The sequence below is a fragment of the Heterocephalus glaber genome, unplaced genomic scaffold, assembly GCF_053883595.1.
Source record: "Heterocephalus glaber isolate CG9 unplaced genomic scaffold, H.glaber_assembly_v1.0 deba00001689, whole genome shotgun sequence".
NCBI classification, from domain to species: Eukaryota; Metazoa; Chordata; class Mammalia; order Rodentia; family Bathyergidae; genus Heterocephalus; species Heterocephalus glaber.
This window is the reverse complement of record NW_028258414.1, coordinates 14,013,672-14,029,553: the sequence shown is the minus strand read 5'-3', so window position 1 is coordinate 14,029,553 and position 15,882 is coordinate 14,013,672. Positions and strand designations below refer to the sequence as shown.

The window sequence follows — 15,882 nt, the reverse complement described above, 5'->3', positions numbered from 1 at the left end:
CTACTAGATATAAACTCCATAAAAGGAGAGTACTGTTACCCCAATATTTTTCTTGGTGTAGAGAAAACTCAGAAAGCAGAAAACAACAATGATCAACAGAAAAATTCCTATATTTTCAAATAATTTAAAAGAATTATAGTATATTTTAAAGGTTCACAAAGAAACACCGAAACCATTTTACAATACTGTACTGTACAGTTCATAAGCAATTTCATTCTTCTGACAATCCCATTAAATAGGTAAGGAAGTATTCTTTCCTGCCTATAGCTCCCAACTTAAGACATACGAAACTGTAAAACCATGAGTCACACCCCCAATCCTCTGACTCCATATACAAATCCTTTTTCCACTCTCCCATATTACATATTAACTTAATATCACATATTAATTTTCAGACATATTACTAAGAACAGTCACATTTCTTAGCTCCTTAAAGCATTCTTCCCAGGAATCTATGATCTCTTTTGCACCTCATTCTAATTGACAGGCACATCAGGACAGGGGTCCTTTTTTACAGACGACTCAGTAAGATCAATAATCTTTCCAAAGATGACAACCAATAAATACTAAAATGGAAGCATAACCAGGAAGATGACCAAGCTCACAAAGGGTCAGAACACTATACAAAGAGTGACTAAAGGAATTAAGGATGACTAACTGGGGACACACACACACACACACACACACACTCACATATTTGAATGCATACACACAAATTTCATCGTTAAGACAGGTAAAGGGCCATCATATAAAGGAATCAAGAGATGTGCTGCACAGTCCTGGGAGTTAAAAACAAAGGCAACTCAACATTCATTCAACAAACATTTACTGTCATTCACTCTGTGGCAGACGTCCAGCTACACTAGGAATACAAAGATGAATAAGACAGTGCCAACTTTCACAAAGTGAAAACTAGCAAAGGAGACAAGAAAATAAGCAACATGAAAAAGTACCCTAAAAGGTACAGAAACACAGAGAATGAGAACTATTAACACTCTTTGTAGGGAGAAGTTGGTAGAAAAAAAGTCACTAATGGGATAAGAATTTCAGAAGTGGATGAGGTGTGGTGGGGACTGACTTCAACAGGAAGAACAGCATGTGCAAAGGCATGGAAACATGAAACTAGATTACAGTGGTGGAACACAAGGTACATATTAAGGGTGACAAAAGGAGACTTTAAAATGGGATTGGAGGGGTAGTGGTAAAGAATACAAAGGGCCTCACAATCTCATGCCAAGAGGTTTAGACTCTAATACCCAGGCTGAAAAACACTAAGAGATTTTAAGCAGGACAGTGGCATACTCAAGAGAAATATTTCAGAAAGCTTATTCCAGCAGGACAGACTTCTAGAGGGTAACAGTGAACACAAAGAGACTGATGCAGACACTACTGTTAGTCCAGGTGGGGATGAAGATGAAAAAAGATAGATTCACAAAATACCTAGGAACTATTAACTATGGAAATGAAAGAAAGAGGAGGTCTTTTAGATCTCAACTTGGGCATACAGATGAACGGTGATGGCCAAGACAGGTGACACAAAACAAATCCATGCAATCATCCCAATAATGTGACAGCCCTAACATGGGAATTGGTTGCTGTTGGGGAACAGGGATGAGAAAAGCAAGAGGGAGGAGGACCAAAGCCTATTTGGTGAAGGGATCAAGTGGCATGTGAAGAGAAGAGACATTAGCTTACAGGTAGCAATTGAAGACAAGGAGAGCATATAAAGAATAAGATAAACTTTGGGTAACAATACTCACTGAGTGGCTGAACGAAAAAGCTGAAAAAACAAATGAATCCTTGAAAGTAAGCAATGAATCAAATGATACACTGATGCTGATCAAAGACAATTAGAAAATATTCCAGAGTAGGAAGTGAACATTACATTAATTGTACTGCATAAAGCAAAATTTTCTAGAAGTTATTCAAAACAGGAATGGTCTACCATGTGAGGTAAGGCATCATGTCATCAAGTAAATGGCCTCAGGCAGAAGCTAACAGGTCCTGAATTGAGAAGACATGCAATGCACAGGGTGCTCTGGTAAGTCATCTTCCCCAAGTCCCAACAATCTCTTCCCCAATCTGCTTCTCCTTCTTCCCTTGCTAAAACCAGACTGTGTGCCTACTCATTTCCAACCCTCCCCCCACTGCTGACCATTTGCTATCATCAGCCCTTCACTTTCCTCTTCCTCCACCTCCATATGTCCATACATCTACTGTAAGATGGAAAAACTGTGTTTATCCTGTGCTTCCACAACTGTTTTTCTCCACCTTTTACTACTGAACATTTCCACTCTCCTACCACTCCTACAAAAAGCATTGAGTCTACCGTTCTACAAAAATAAAATTTGATAAATGACATCTGATTTATTGAGAGCTTATTCCAGCTCTTCCTTCCTCAGTTCTCCATTCCCTTGATCTCTTCCACAGTGCATGGCCCAGCTGACCAACCCTGCTTACTCCTTTCACTTTTGTAATGAGGCAGAATATACCCTGGACAGAGAGCCACAAGCCCTTCCTTCTAGACCCAGTTACACTACTAATTAGCTGGGAACCTCCACATCACCCCTCAGATCTCACTTCTTTTGAGCAGGTAATTCTCCAGCATATACTTTCTCAAACCTATTCTCCTTTGTAGTCCTTATCATAGTAACTTAATGTTATAATTACTAGCTGAATGGCTATCTTTCCTACCTACACTTTAGACTGCAAACTCCGTGAAGGCAGAAAGCACATATACCTTGCACCGCATCAGTGCAAAATAAAAACCCACTGATTAATGTTGAATCGTGTTAAGATCACTTCCTAAGACACTGCTCTGATTATTTTTAATTAACCTAAGTAATAAAATTACTAGCACTCAAAAAATTACTTAAAAACTAAGCAGACATTGCATGTATTACCCCAAACACACATACGATCTACATGTAAAAATAAAAAAAGAATAAAAGGAATTTGTTTTCTAAGATCGTTACATTTTTCTTGCCCATCTCCATGAAAAGAAAGAGCTGGATCAGCTACCTACATTTCAGGACTGAAAGGTGTGTGCTAAATCTTGTACGGGCTAAATGTGCAAGGGCGCATCATGAAACAGTGATGCCAATATGACGTTAACACTTTTTTATGTGTACCTGTTTAGATTAATACCCAATGAATACCCGTTGGGACTTTAGATTTAAAGCTATTCCTTAACACTGGTATGTCATCACACACACACACACACACACACACACACACACACACACTCTTCATGAAAATCAAGTTTATCAGCCAAGTCACACTGCGATATAATTTTAAACATTCCATATAAATCAAGGCAAAACAAGTAATGGTTTAGCAATTACAAGTTACCATTGTGCCCAATCAGATGTCTTTCTAATATAAAAATTTCGTATCTCACTAAAGTAAGTTAAAGTTTTGTCAAGTTTTATGATATACCACCCTGATCAAACAATTTTAACAGATTACATGTTAATCTGTCCTTAAACAACTGAGTGTGTACGGCTCTTCAACTACACCCGAAGACCTGGTGTTTTTGTTAATTGGCCCCCTTTAAACAGGAATATATGTGATTCCAGTGATCAATGATATGCAAGAAACTGAAAACGATTTTTGAGGTTCAACATATTTATGTATTGTCACTTGAAAACAATACACAAATACTTAAAATCCGATCCTTGGATAATTCCCTAGGTTCGCAGTGATTTACAGGCTGTAAATATAGTTGCAATCCCCAGGAAAGAAGCATTTCTTAAAGGAAAAACTAAAAGACACAACCACTTGGGAGCTGATCTCCAAGTCGTCCACAAGTGTTGTTAAGTCAACACCACTGCTCCTGAGGCGGGTAAGTGTGCCCCCAACACCCTCTGCCCTCCGCAGACTTGGGCTCTGACCTGTGCGCGAAAAGTCTCCCGGGAGCTGCCAGCGTTTCCCCGAGGCTACAAAAGCTGGGAGATCCCAGGCCAGGCAAAAAAGAGTTCGAGCCCCCCTCCCCCTCCCGATTCTGAAAATTAATGAATTGGCCGTTCGACTGTTTATTTAATGAGGTGTGTAGTGGCCTCTACTGGTGCTAGTGTGAGCACAAGAATGTCCCACTCTTACAAGTGGGATGAGCCTGGGGGAGGGGAGCAGGCGAAGGGTGAACCTGCTTTCTGGGTACAAAGCGCAAAGCGGGACCCCAGCGCCTCCGACCCGCCTCCGCGGCGCCCCCTCCCCCAGTCTATCTACCCCACGCGAGACCCCCCTTCTCCCTGGCCCTGGAGCCGAAGCGGAGAAGTTCCCGCACCTTCCCTCCCGGATCCCGAACAAAAATCCCGCCGCCGCGCCCGCCCCCGCTCACCTGCGGACCGCGGCGGAGTCCCGCTCCTGGCAGCCCCGGCGCCCGGCGCCCGGCGCGCGAGCAGCAGCAGCAGGCAACTCAGCCAGAAGCAGGAGGCGCTCAGGCGCCGCCGGGCCCCCCGCTCTGCCGCCATCTCAGCCCCGCGAGGCAGCGAACGACGGCGGCAGCGGCGACAGCGCCGGGCAGCGCTCGCCCTTTCCCTGGCGCACCTCGGCCGGTCCCTCGCCGCAGGCTCGGCTCCCGTCCGGCCGGGCCCGGCCCGGCCCGCTCGGCCCCTCAGGCTGAAGGGGAGACTCGGGGGCACCTCCCTCCTGCAGGGGGGCGGGGAGGAAGGAGAGTAGAGAGGGGGGCGTTCGTCAGTCCATGCCGGCCGGGGCGGCGGGAAGGGGGGCGGCGGGGGGGGGTCGGCTCGGGCTCTAGGTTCCAAGCGCCGCCACCCGCCGCCGACTCCGGCTCCACACACCACCGCGAGGGGGGCGGAGACGGCGGGCGGCGGGGACGGGGGCGGGGCCCGGCTGCTCCCCCCCCCACCCTTTCCCTGCCGCGCACGCGCAGGCGCGCGCTCTTCCTCGCCCGCTGCCCCTGGCGCGGCGCGCGGCCCAACCCGCTCCAATCCCGGCGGCCGCCTCGCGGGCCGGCGCGAGGGCACGCGAAGGGCCCGCTCCCCTCCCCCTCTGCCGCGGCGCCGACAACGGGCGCGGACGCGCGCACCGGGCGCTGCTGCTGGCGTCAGGGAAACCCCGGAGAAGCGGATTCCCCCTCCTCCGCCGCCTCCTCTTTCTCGCCCCGCCTCCTGCTCCTCGCCCCAGGGGAGAGTCTCCCCCCTCACCTAGCGAGTCTCCTCTGCTTGCGGAGAACTCGACTCGTCCGGCGCTCAGAGTACCAGGCCGGTCCCGAGACTGCGACGGGCGCGCACCTTTGCTCAGCCCGGGCCTGGGGCCTCTATATAGAGCCGCAGAGGAAACCCAGTGGCCTCCAGGAGGAAACCTGGGTGCACTCAGGGGTCGGCGCGGGGATTTATGTGCTCGCCAAAAACAATAGCGAGCCCGCCCGACTCCGGCCGCCCTGGCGCGGCTCTCGTGGGAGGGGCCCAGCGCCCTGCTGACCTCGCGCTCCGTACCGGGCCGGGCGCCAGGGACCCGGGGCACGGACAAAGGTGCCCGGGGACCTCTCCGTTGCGATCGGAGCCCTGATCCAGCCCGGTGACCATCTCACCCCCCACCCCCACCCCCGAACTGATTTGAGGGCAGAACTGCAATATTTTCCCTATACCCTGGAGGAGCCCTTGGGACTTGCGTACCTGGGAATCAATCCTGTCTTTCGCCGGTCAACCTTTTTAAGCCACTTGGTGATCGTGAGACAGCATCCCAGCTCCCCAGAGTTAGCTGAAAGCAGTTTATAGTTCCAGGGTTGATGAGAATACTGATTCTGTTATGAACTGCATCTGTGGAAATTCTTTAAAAGAAAATTTCTTTGTATGGCTATACACTTGGAGAGTCACGTCTGGTTGTTGATGAGTTGAATTTGTATTCTTCTGAATAGTCAACCTGATACGTTGCTTACCACAAGAAATCGGCTATTTCTTTAACATCCCCCTGTGCCTTCTCTAGCTACTTTCTTCAGCCATTTAATCATGAAGTGCCAAAATAAACAATATAAGGCGTGGATTAACATTGGGAAGGAAGAGCTCAGAAACCTCATGAAAATCTCTTAAATCATCAAAACAGTGAAATTAGGGACTCTAGTCCCACGTCTTTGAAACAATTGATTTAAAAGAGCAAACACACGCTTATTGTTTTCCACTAGGGAAACCATTTAAATATCTTTTTGTTTCGGCTAGAGTTGTTAACCAGAAAATATTTTCTAAATACCCCCCCCATTGACCTATTAAATTAGAAATAGATTACCTCCCAATTACTTCACAAGTATTTGCTTAATTAACTTTTAATAATCACATCATTATTCAGTTTTTCTGAGATAATGAGAAAAGCTCTTTGGAAACTTGCTTTGCAAATGTTGATTTTTTACTATCTTTTCTGAGGCTGAAAATTTTTTGTTACATTAAAACTATAAAATGTTTACTGTGCCTTCTAAAATGAAGCTTACATTTATCTCCAAGTTTTAAAAAATATGAGTTGTGGCTAATAACAGATTGATTTTCATGTCTGACTTCTGTAAAGTGTCTCGTTAATTTGTCAGCCCACTGTGTATCTTGAGTTTATATTAAAAAGTTTTAAATGCTTTCTGAAAAATAGGGTGACTAAATCATATATTTCTCTTGTGATTAAATTGCAATTTTCATCAAAGCCACTCTAATAAAACACTAATAGATGAAGCCCCAGATAGAAAGTTACAGATTTTAAATCAGTTCCAGAGTAAGATGGTAAAGTAACCCAGGCACACACTTCAATTCTGATTCTTTATTTCAATGTCACTGTCACTGTTGACATCCCCTTTTAAAAGTCATCATCTGAAGCCATTAACCTCTCCTTTGTTTAGTAAGGCGTATCTGAGAAAAGATTTTCTTAGGCATTTCATTCATCATTCTCATTCTCCAGAACCAGATTTTCAACAAATACCCCAATCTATGACTATTCTGCTAAGCAACATATTTTTATGCAAGTCTAAATTACTAATCTATGAACAGATATTAAACCCTTGCTAAAATTAACACTTTTTTCATCTAAGTAGTTAGAACATGAGCCCCATATTAAAGGAATAGCACACAAAGAAACTTTAGAGCAAAGAAAACAGAGTGGCCATTGTATGTTAGTGTAAGTTATCAAAGTACGGGCCAAAAATAACTAGACCAAATATTCTTGTGAAATTTATTCTAAGTATATTCTGATATAAAAATTAAATGAAAATGAAAGCCTATGAATATAAACCTTGGTAGGAATTCTATTATAATTCTATAGTAAAAGGATTCTTTTTTCAGCATTTGTGAGGCAATGTAGTTCAGCGTTTAATTGCTGCCAGTAATGAGATTCTGTCTGATTCCCTGGCTGAATCCAGGATAGAAAGAAGAAAGCTAGCCTCTGACCAGTGGATTCCACGATAGAACACTTCCTAGTTATACAGATTTTAAGTAGAAGTTATTCACATCTTGAGAACAGGAGTTTCTTCTGCATAAATGTATATTTTTACATTTGTCCTTTACATTTCACTAGGTAAGAATTTTTTTCTTTCACTTTCAAAAGCCACCTGTTCTAGGAAGCCATCGCTGATTAAGCCTAATTAAGAATCTGTGCTCCTTAAGGACAAACCCTGCACAGTATTAACTTTGCTTATCATGCGTTGCTTAATCTCACATCTTTAGTCTAATAACAATCTATTAATTCAATAAATATTATTGAGGACATGTTTTTACCAACGAGTGTGCTGGATGCTGGGATAACAAAATCATTTGTTCACTCATTTATTATTTAGAAAGCACTCACATTATCTCAGGTCTTGCCCGCAGTATCTTAGAACCTATCCCCAGGCCCCTCAGATTAAGGGGATGCAGCAATGAGGCAGATTGACAAGAGTTCCCAGTCTAGCAGAAAAAATAAACAATTATAGCAAAGCATGAATACTGTTATGTTAAAGAAAGATAAGGAGTGTGGGAAAACATAGTAAAAACATCTAACTTAACTAAATTGGGAAGGGGAGTGTTAGGGGGATAGGGAATTGGAAACAAGTATCGGTCACTAAACAGTTCCTATAAGCCATACCTGCAATGGGAATTGATCTTAGCTTTGCATTTAGAAGAATCATGACAAAAAAATAAAACAAAAAACAACAACAATAACAGTTCAGATTTTGTTACAGTCATCCAGGAGGAAATGATAGTAGCTTGCAGTAAAGCAGAATGGATTAAAAGAACTGAGACGATAAAAGGGATTTAGAAGATAGAAACAACAGGGGTGTACAGGAAAAAGAGATGTGAGTGATTCAGGTTTCAGCTTGGTCAGCAAAATGATGATGATGGTGTTCATTGAGAGGGGGACAAGGAGGAGAGTAGATAAATGGGAGGCTTGGTTGAACTTTGGACAAGTTCAATTTAAAGTACCTGTTGGACATTCCAGTAGAAATATCAGCAAACTGTTAGTTATATGGGTCTGGAGTTTAGCAGGGAGATAGAGAGTGGAGTCAATCACATGTACTATATATGTCAGAGTATAAAATGAGTCTCTGGGCTGGGGATTTAGCTCAGTGGTTCCGATGCCTGCCTTGAAAATACAAGGACCTGAGTTCAATCCCCAGTACCAAATTAAAAAAATAAAATAAAATGAGTCTCCATTTTTTCAATTACAATCCACTCCCCCTAATAAAATGGTGATTGACTTGAATATATAGACTTTAGAAATACAGATGAGGGCCGGGGATTTAGCTTAGTGGTTCCACCGCCTGCCCCGAAAGCACAAGTTCCCAAGTTCAATCCCCCATACCAAAAAAAAGAAAAGAAATACAGACGAAATAATTGGGGTTCTACTTATAATATTTAATGTATTAATTTGATTTTATACTTTATATATGCAGTATTATGAAAATATGGTTTTAAAAAGCAATTTTACTAATATTCAGCAGTTCTCTATGATCACCATTTTGAGTTTCGAGTGCAATTTTGCAAGACACATCATCTTCAATTTTATGTAAGGTTTTGACTCTTTATATGATGCTAGCACTGGGGACTTTATTCTAAGCCACAGGTATCTAATCACACATCATTCATCCTGTAATCACTTTAAAAGGCTTGTTGACTAAAACATCCAATACTTACAAGTATGAAGGTATTTTCCTAGAAGCAATTTTTAAATGTCTGTTACATGTATCGCTTTTCTTACCAGTTCTGTCAGGTGGTTTCTAGTTGAGTCCTGAATTTGAGCATTAGACCATTTCATGTTGATGTATATTCCCCCCCGACAAAAGCATTTTGTTGTTCAAAATAATTGAGACCATCCAGTAATACAAAAGACTTTTTAAGGGTCAAAATGTAAGTCACCCCATCTTTTCTGAAGGATTACTGGGGCAGAGAGGCTGTATTTAATATTTGATTATATAAGGTAATACCAAAAGAGTACCTGAGACTGCTTCAAAACAGGAGGAAAGAGAAGGACTCAAGACTGAAGACTAGGACCCATCTGGAGAAACACCAACATGCTGAAGGTATAAAATAAAAACAGAAACTTGCAAATAAATAAGCAGACATGTAAAAAGAAAATGAGGCACATGTGCTATCACAGAGACCAAGGAAAGAATGTTTTAGCAATCAGAAATGGCTCATAGTGTCATGTGCTCCTGAACGTTCAAGTAAGGTACAGTCTGGAAACCATTGATTGGACTTTGTGATAAGAAGGGTGGTCAAGGGCGACCTTACCAAGTGCAGTGGTAGCAGAGAGTAAGGCTGCTTGTCCCTGGGTATAAACAGTTTTTTCAAGAAGCTTACCTATAATAGGAAGAAAAAGTTGGTAAGTCTAGAATGGATTAACAAAATCCTAACAAGGAAGGGAGCGGATTGAAATGCTGATGATGTAAGGAGGAAATAGAGAAGTATTGAAGATTCTAGAGAAAAGGGACATAATTGATAGCTTTAGAAACAGTGCAGTAGATAATTTGGCAACTGCAGTTCAACAAGGCCCATGATTATCTGCCCTCAGCAGTCTCAGGCAACTGGCAAAAGGCAAAAGGACTTCACAGAACAGAGTTGCAACCTGTCCTGTGGTTTCTAGGCAGCTGTATTGAGCATGTTTAGTTCTTGCAGCACCTTACTGAAGGCTGAAAATAAGAGGCAACATCCTGAGAGTTGCCACCTACTCCCCGAAAATTCTATCCTCAAAGGACATATGGTTGGATCCCAACAGATAGCAATCATATAACAAGCCAGTCCAGTTTTCCAGCATAAATGATAGGAACTTGCTTTTTGGTTGCAAGTAACAGAAACTCAACACAAAATATTATCTTAAGCAGAAAGTTTTATTAGAAGCACACTGGGATCTTAGGACAAAGATGCAGCTGGACCTCAGGAATGGAGATGGAAACTGGTGAATCCAGAAAGAACCCAGAAAGTCTTTTGGAGTCTCTTATCTCTCCACCTCCTTCTGAACATGCTTTAACTTTACAATTACTACAGAATGGCCCTCTCTGTGTCCTAGTCCACATGACAATACATGGCTACTGCCAACTTCCAGGTTACCTGTTACAGTCTGATTCTAAAGGTTCCAATTACAAATTCCCCAGTGAACAGAATGATTGCCAGTATTGGTTTAAGTCCCCACCTCAAACTACTCAGGGAGGCCAGTGAGTGGGGAATGGTAAAATGAAACTCCCATTGCAACGGACCAGTAAATGCAGGAGGAAAGTACAATTTGTGGAAAATGTCTCAGTCAAGCAATTCAATTGATATCTACTGCAGCTAGTTCTGTGGGTCACTTTATCCCAACCTGGTACCTGGTAATTAGTAAATATTCATGTGAAAAATAAATATTTAGTGCTGATATAAAGGCATTTCTAAATGGTGGAAGAGAATTTAGATATCAGGCGAAGGAAATTGCTTGCATGGGAGGAGCCAGAAAGGAAAAGAGGTATATGTACAGATAGGTTCATAGTTGTGTTGGTCTGCTTTCTGTCACTGTGACAGAATATCTGAGAAAATCAAATCGAAGTAGAAAAGTTTTATTTTAGATCATGGTTTCAGAGGTTTCAGTCCATGGTCACTTGGCTCCATTGTTTCTGGGCCTGTGATTAGGCAGAATGTTGTGGTGGGTTTGCATATGGCAGAGCAAAGCTGCTCATCTCATGGCAACCTAGAAGAGGGGAAAAAGGGGAGGGGGAGGAGGAAGAGAACAAGGTATATCCTTCAATGACATGTTTCCTCCAACTGGGCTCCACATCCTAAAGTTTACAGTACCTTCCCATAGTACTGCTAGGTGAGGATCCAGCCTCAACACGTGAATCTTTGGGGAAACATTCCTGATCCAGATGATAGCAGTAGGTAAGAGGATACGAAGTTCATCCATGAAATACTCTGGAAGTTTACCTGCCACCAGAAGAAGAGAAGTGTGGTAGAGTATTTAAGGAGAGTGGCAAATGCCTGGAAGAGTCACAGAGAGAGATTACATGAGGACCCAGCTGAAATCAGTAACGATTTGTGATTTTTCTCCATCTGGTACTCATAGGTAAATGCATGGTAAGAAAAGAGAGGGTATCTTTGGATTGACACAGAACTGAAGATGTCTAGGTGTAGATTAAGAAGTGAAAAGAGAAGTATTGAGAGACTCTACAATGCTGAACAGTGAATTACTTCAGTGACAAGCCATGTGATTTTGGTCAGCTAAGGATAAATAAATCCAGAGTGGGCAGAATGCCCAGGAGAAAATGAGCGTCCAGGAATTGGAGCATTCAAGAAGATCAAAGAGTAGATGCAGTGTTATGAGTAAAAAGTAGGAACATAAAGATAGAAACTTGTGTACTTGGAACTAGAATATTGAACTTTACTGTTTCAGAAGACTCAAAGAAGCCAAGAAACTTTTAGATAACAGTATTTAGTGTAATGCGTTTGGGTGCACTACTTGTATGTTTTGGAAATGCTCAGGGTTTCCTTCTTGCTGCTCTGACCTTGGCTCTATTCAATTGCTTGTCAGAGCTTGTATGTAGTAAACACACTTCCACCACCATGTAGCTATTTTCCACAAAGGACTCGAGGTGACCGAGAGTAAAGATTACCTGAGGACAATCAGCTTCCTTATTCCAAGCTGTGGCTCCTCCCTCCTCCAACAGTCTGTGCTCCAACACTAGAGAGCTGAACAACATAACAACCTCAAGAATCTCACTTATTCCTTTAGCTTATGTCTTATATAAAGGCTACCTGTGTTTCAGTCCCTTTCTTAGCCCTACAAGGCCATCCTGCACTGAGAAACTCCCGAGCAGAAAGCATCTTCAACCTTACCAACAGTAAGGAAACAAGATTAAGAATTGTTTTTCTCCAGGTTCTCCTACAAGAGGGAACCAATAAGAATGTTATTCTAGGGCCAGGGATTTAGCTCAGTGGTTCCCTCACCTGCCTTGAAAGCACAAGGACCCAAGTTCAATCCCCAGTACCAAAAATAAAAAAAAGAATGCTATTCTATGTTGGTCTTCTTCTGCCGTGTGTGCTACCATACAATCTCCCTGCAGGCACTGAAGATGGTGGGGACAAAGAAGGAAGAGAACAAGGGCAGTATAATGAAGTCACCCAGGATGGCAAGTGCTGTGGTATGGATATGGTTTGAGTGCATGCCCCCAAGAATTCATGTGTTGGGAGCTTGCTTCTCAGTGTGATATTATTGAGAGAAGGTGTGGAACCTGTGAGAGTTGAGACCTAGTAGGAAGTAATTAGGTCCTGAGGGCACTGGCCTCCGTACAAGTTGATGTAGTTCTTGTGAGGCCCTGGCTAGTTATCAGGAGAGGAGTTACAGAGCAAGCCTGGCATGTCCCCTAGCCTCTCTGGCTTCCTGTCACCATGTGAGATCTCTCTCTCTCTCTCTCCCTTTCCCTCTCCTTCTCAGACAGACAGACACACACTCCCTCCTGTCATGATCCCATCTAGACAGACAAAAAGACAGACACACACACACACACACACACACACACACTCCCTCCTGCCATGATTCCATCTACACATAAGGCAGCTAGGGGGCCTCGCCAGAGCCAGTGTCACGCTGTTTAAACTTTTAGCCTCTAAAACTGTGACGTAAATAAACCTCTTTTCTTTATGAAACCCAACCTTAGGCATTTTGTTATACTAATGGAAAACTCATGAACACAGCAAGACATAAAGAAGTGGAAGAGAAACGTAAGCCACTTAACACTTTAGATACCTGAGGAATGACTCTGAAGTCAACATAAGACAACAAAAAAAGATTCTGAGCTGGATGCCATGTGATGTAGACTGAATATTTGTGCTCCTCTCATTCATATGTTGAAAGCTAATTATCAAGGTGATGGTATTAGGAGGGGCCTTTGGGAGGCAACTAGATCATGGAATTAGGAGTCTTGCCTCTTTCACCATGTGAGGACATAAGGAGAAGGGGCCATCTATGAGAAAATGGGCCTTCACAAGACCCAATCTGGCAGTACCTTGATCTTGCATTTCTCAAGATCAAGAAATGTGAGAAATAAATTTCTTTTGTTCATAAGCCATGCAGTTTATGGCAGCCTGAATGGACTGATACCATGATTTTCAATATCAAATACAATTTTTGTTTTGCTAAGTTTTGTTTTTGCCCAAGAGTATAAGGGAAATGGCAGGGAAATGGCAAGGGGCCCAGGTGGAGAGTAATACCATCTATTGGTCACTTGAGATCTGAACAAATGAGGTTGGCAGGAGAAGTGGCCTCAGGAGATAGTCAGATTCCAAAAAACCAGAAGATAGAGGGAGTGTCTGTACAGGAAAGGGAAATGGAGGTATCTGTTTACGATCCAGTGGGACTTCCAGGGGGAACAGAGGAAATGGCTGGGAAGGAGGTCTAGCACTAAGAACTCACATCAGTGACATGGAAGCTCAGAGCAATAAAAATGAGCCTACAGGGACACTGACCACTAGATGAGAAAAGGCTCTGACTTGATGGTGATATTGAACTGCTGTGTTGCCATGAGGTCTGTGGCCTGTGAAGAGCACCATCTGACACAGCCTTTGGTGTCAGGGTGAGGAGTGGAGGCCCAAGAGGCAAAGCAGGTTTGTGGCTCCTTGCCCTAGGACTCTGGATTTTCCCCATACACTTTGAAGAGGACAGCCAAGAAGAGCAGTGGTTGGAGCAACCCTTCAGAATTAGTAACTCTTTGAATCCAGGGAAGATGGGGAGGTGGTCTTCCACCTAGGGTCCTAAAGGTGCTGCTCCCAGGAAAGAGGTTCTCCCTCCCACTTAGCTCAAGCATTCCCAAATAAAGACTCACCTGGAGACTATGTTTAAAACACACACATATTCTTAGGCCTCATTCCAATACTCTTGGATTAGAAATTTCCAGAGATGAACCTTAGGAATCTGTATTTTTAAGAAGTTACCCACTAGCTTTAGAATTTTTGTATAGGAGGAGCTTAAGGAGGGTAAGATAATTCAATGACAGAAGTAAGCAAAATACGCTGGGCTTTTCTCACAGATTTTCAATCCTTAAACCCAAGTTTATCTAATTATACTAAAAATAACACCAGACTTTAACTTATACAATTAACTCATAATTTCCTATTTTAGTACTTTTTTATTCCCATTGTCTTCTTTCTATTCACCATTATTTTAGCTTGACATCATATTCTCTTGATTAAAAAAGAAATCTTCCCTGCTGATGTTGTATTTGTGAGATTTTCCAGCATTAAAGAAATTCATGTTTGGAAGACCTAGAAAATGCCCAAAAGTAGATGAAAGAAGAAAATCACCTATATTCCATTTTCCCACCCCCATTCTTAATATTTAATGTATCTATTTCCATTTTTTCTATCTCCATGGAGTTTCTTTTTCTATATTTGCAATCATAATATGCAGTCACATGTACTTAACACTGGAGACAGTCTGAGAAATGTATCTTTAGTTCATTTCATCATTGTGTGGAGATCATGGAATTTTGTGGGTTTTTTGCTTTAATCCTTTTATTGGTACATTTTAGGTATACAATACATTTACATTCATCATTGGGTGCTTGTACCTGTACATGATGTATCTTGGTTCTTATTTTTGCCCCATTACCTGTGCACTCTTCCACCTTCCCTATTTACACAGACTTTGTTTCCATTTTTTTCTTTTCTCTTAATTTTTCCTTTCCCTTCTTTCCTTTCCCCTTCTCCTACACACCTAGGCTATATAATGCATATACACATGGTATAACTTGTTATTCCTAGGGTTATATATACACTATAGCCCGTGGACTATATACATTATATATATATATTATAGAGCATTTTAATTGTAGGACCATGATGAATAAAATATAACAAAATTAAGTCAGGAACAAAAGAAAATTATACAATCTTCTATAATACCAGCACCCTGGAAGACTGAGGGGAGGATCACAAATTCAAGACCAAATGGGCAACTTAGCAAAACCCTGTCCTCAAAATAAAAAATAAGAAAAGGGCCAGGATGTAGCTCTGTATGAAGGCCCAGGGTTCAGTGCCCCATAACCACACACACATACACACACACACAAAGAGATATGACACACATAAATTGTATTAGGCTGCTGTCAATGTAACATGGCATACTGTTTTACAGTAAATGTTTTTAAAAAATAAGTAGAAGGTGTACATTCTAAAATAGGGATAAAATCATAGTATAGTAAATACATGAACCAATAACATACTTGTTTATTACCATTATCAAGTAGAATGTACAATACAAAACTGTATTGCCATACTTTATATTATTGTTAGTGCAAGAAGTTTGTTTATACCAGCACCTCCACAAACATAGAATAAAACATTGCACTACAATGATATGACAGCTATGACATCACTAGGGAAAAGAAATCTTTCAGCTCCATTATACCTTTATGAGACCACCATCATGTACACAATCTAGAATTGATCAAAA

The 15,882-nt window shown here is 42.1% G+C and overlaps 1 protein-coding gene across 11 annotated transcripts in view; it reads right to left on the bottom strand.

Annotated features, from left to right (window-relative positions):
• Nucleotides 1-4,756, bottom strand: part of Neo1 (neogenin 1) — a 205,334-nt gene extending 200,578 nt beyond the window's left edge. For 6 of the 11 annotated variants that reach the window (XM_004855512.4, XM_004855513.4, XM_004855515.4 and 3 more), the window contains exon 1: nt 4,340-4,754. In XM_004855512.4, the coding sequence (XP_004855569.1) occupies nt 4,340-4,472 (133 nt within the window). In that variant the 5' untranslated portion in view covers nt 4,473-4,754. Of the gene's footprint in view, nt 1-4,339 lie in introns of all 11 variants that reach the window. The other 5 variants (XM_004855511.4, XM_087198987.1, XM_087198988.1 and 2 more) reach the window with 2 other exon arrangements.
• Between the last annotated feature and the right edge of the window lie 11,126 nt (nt 4,757-15,882).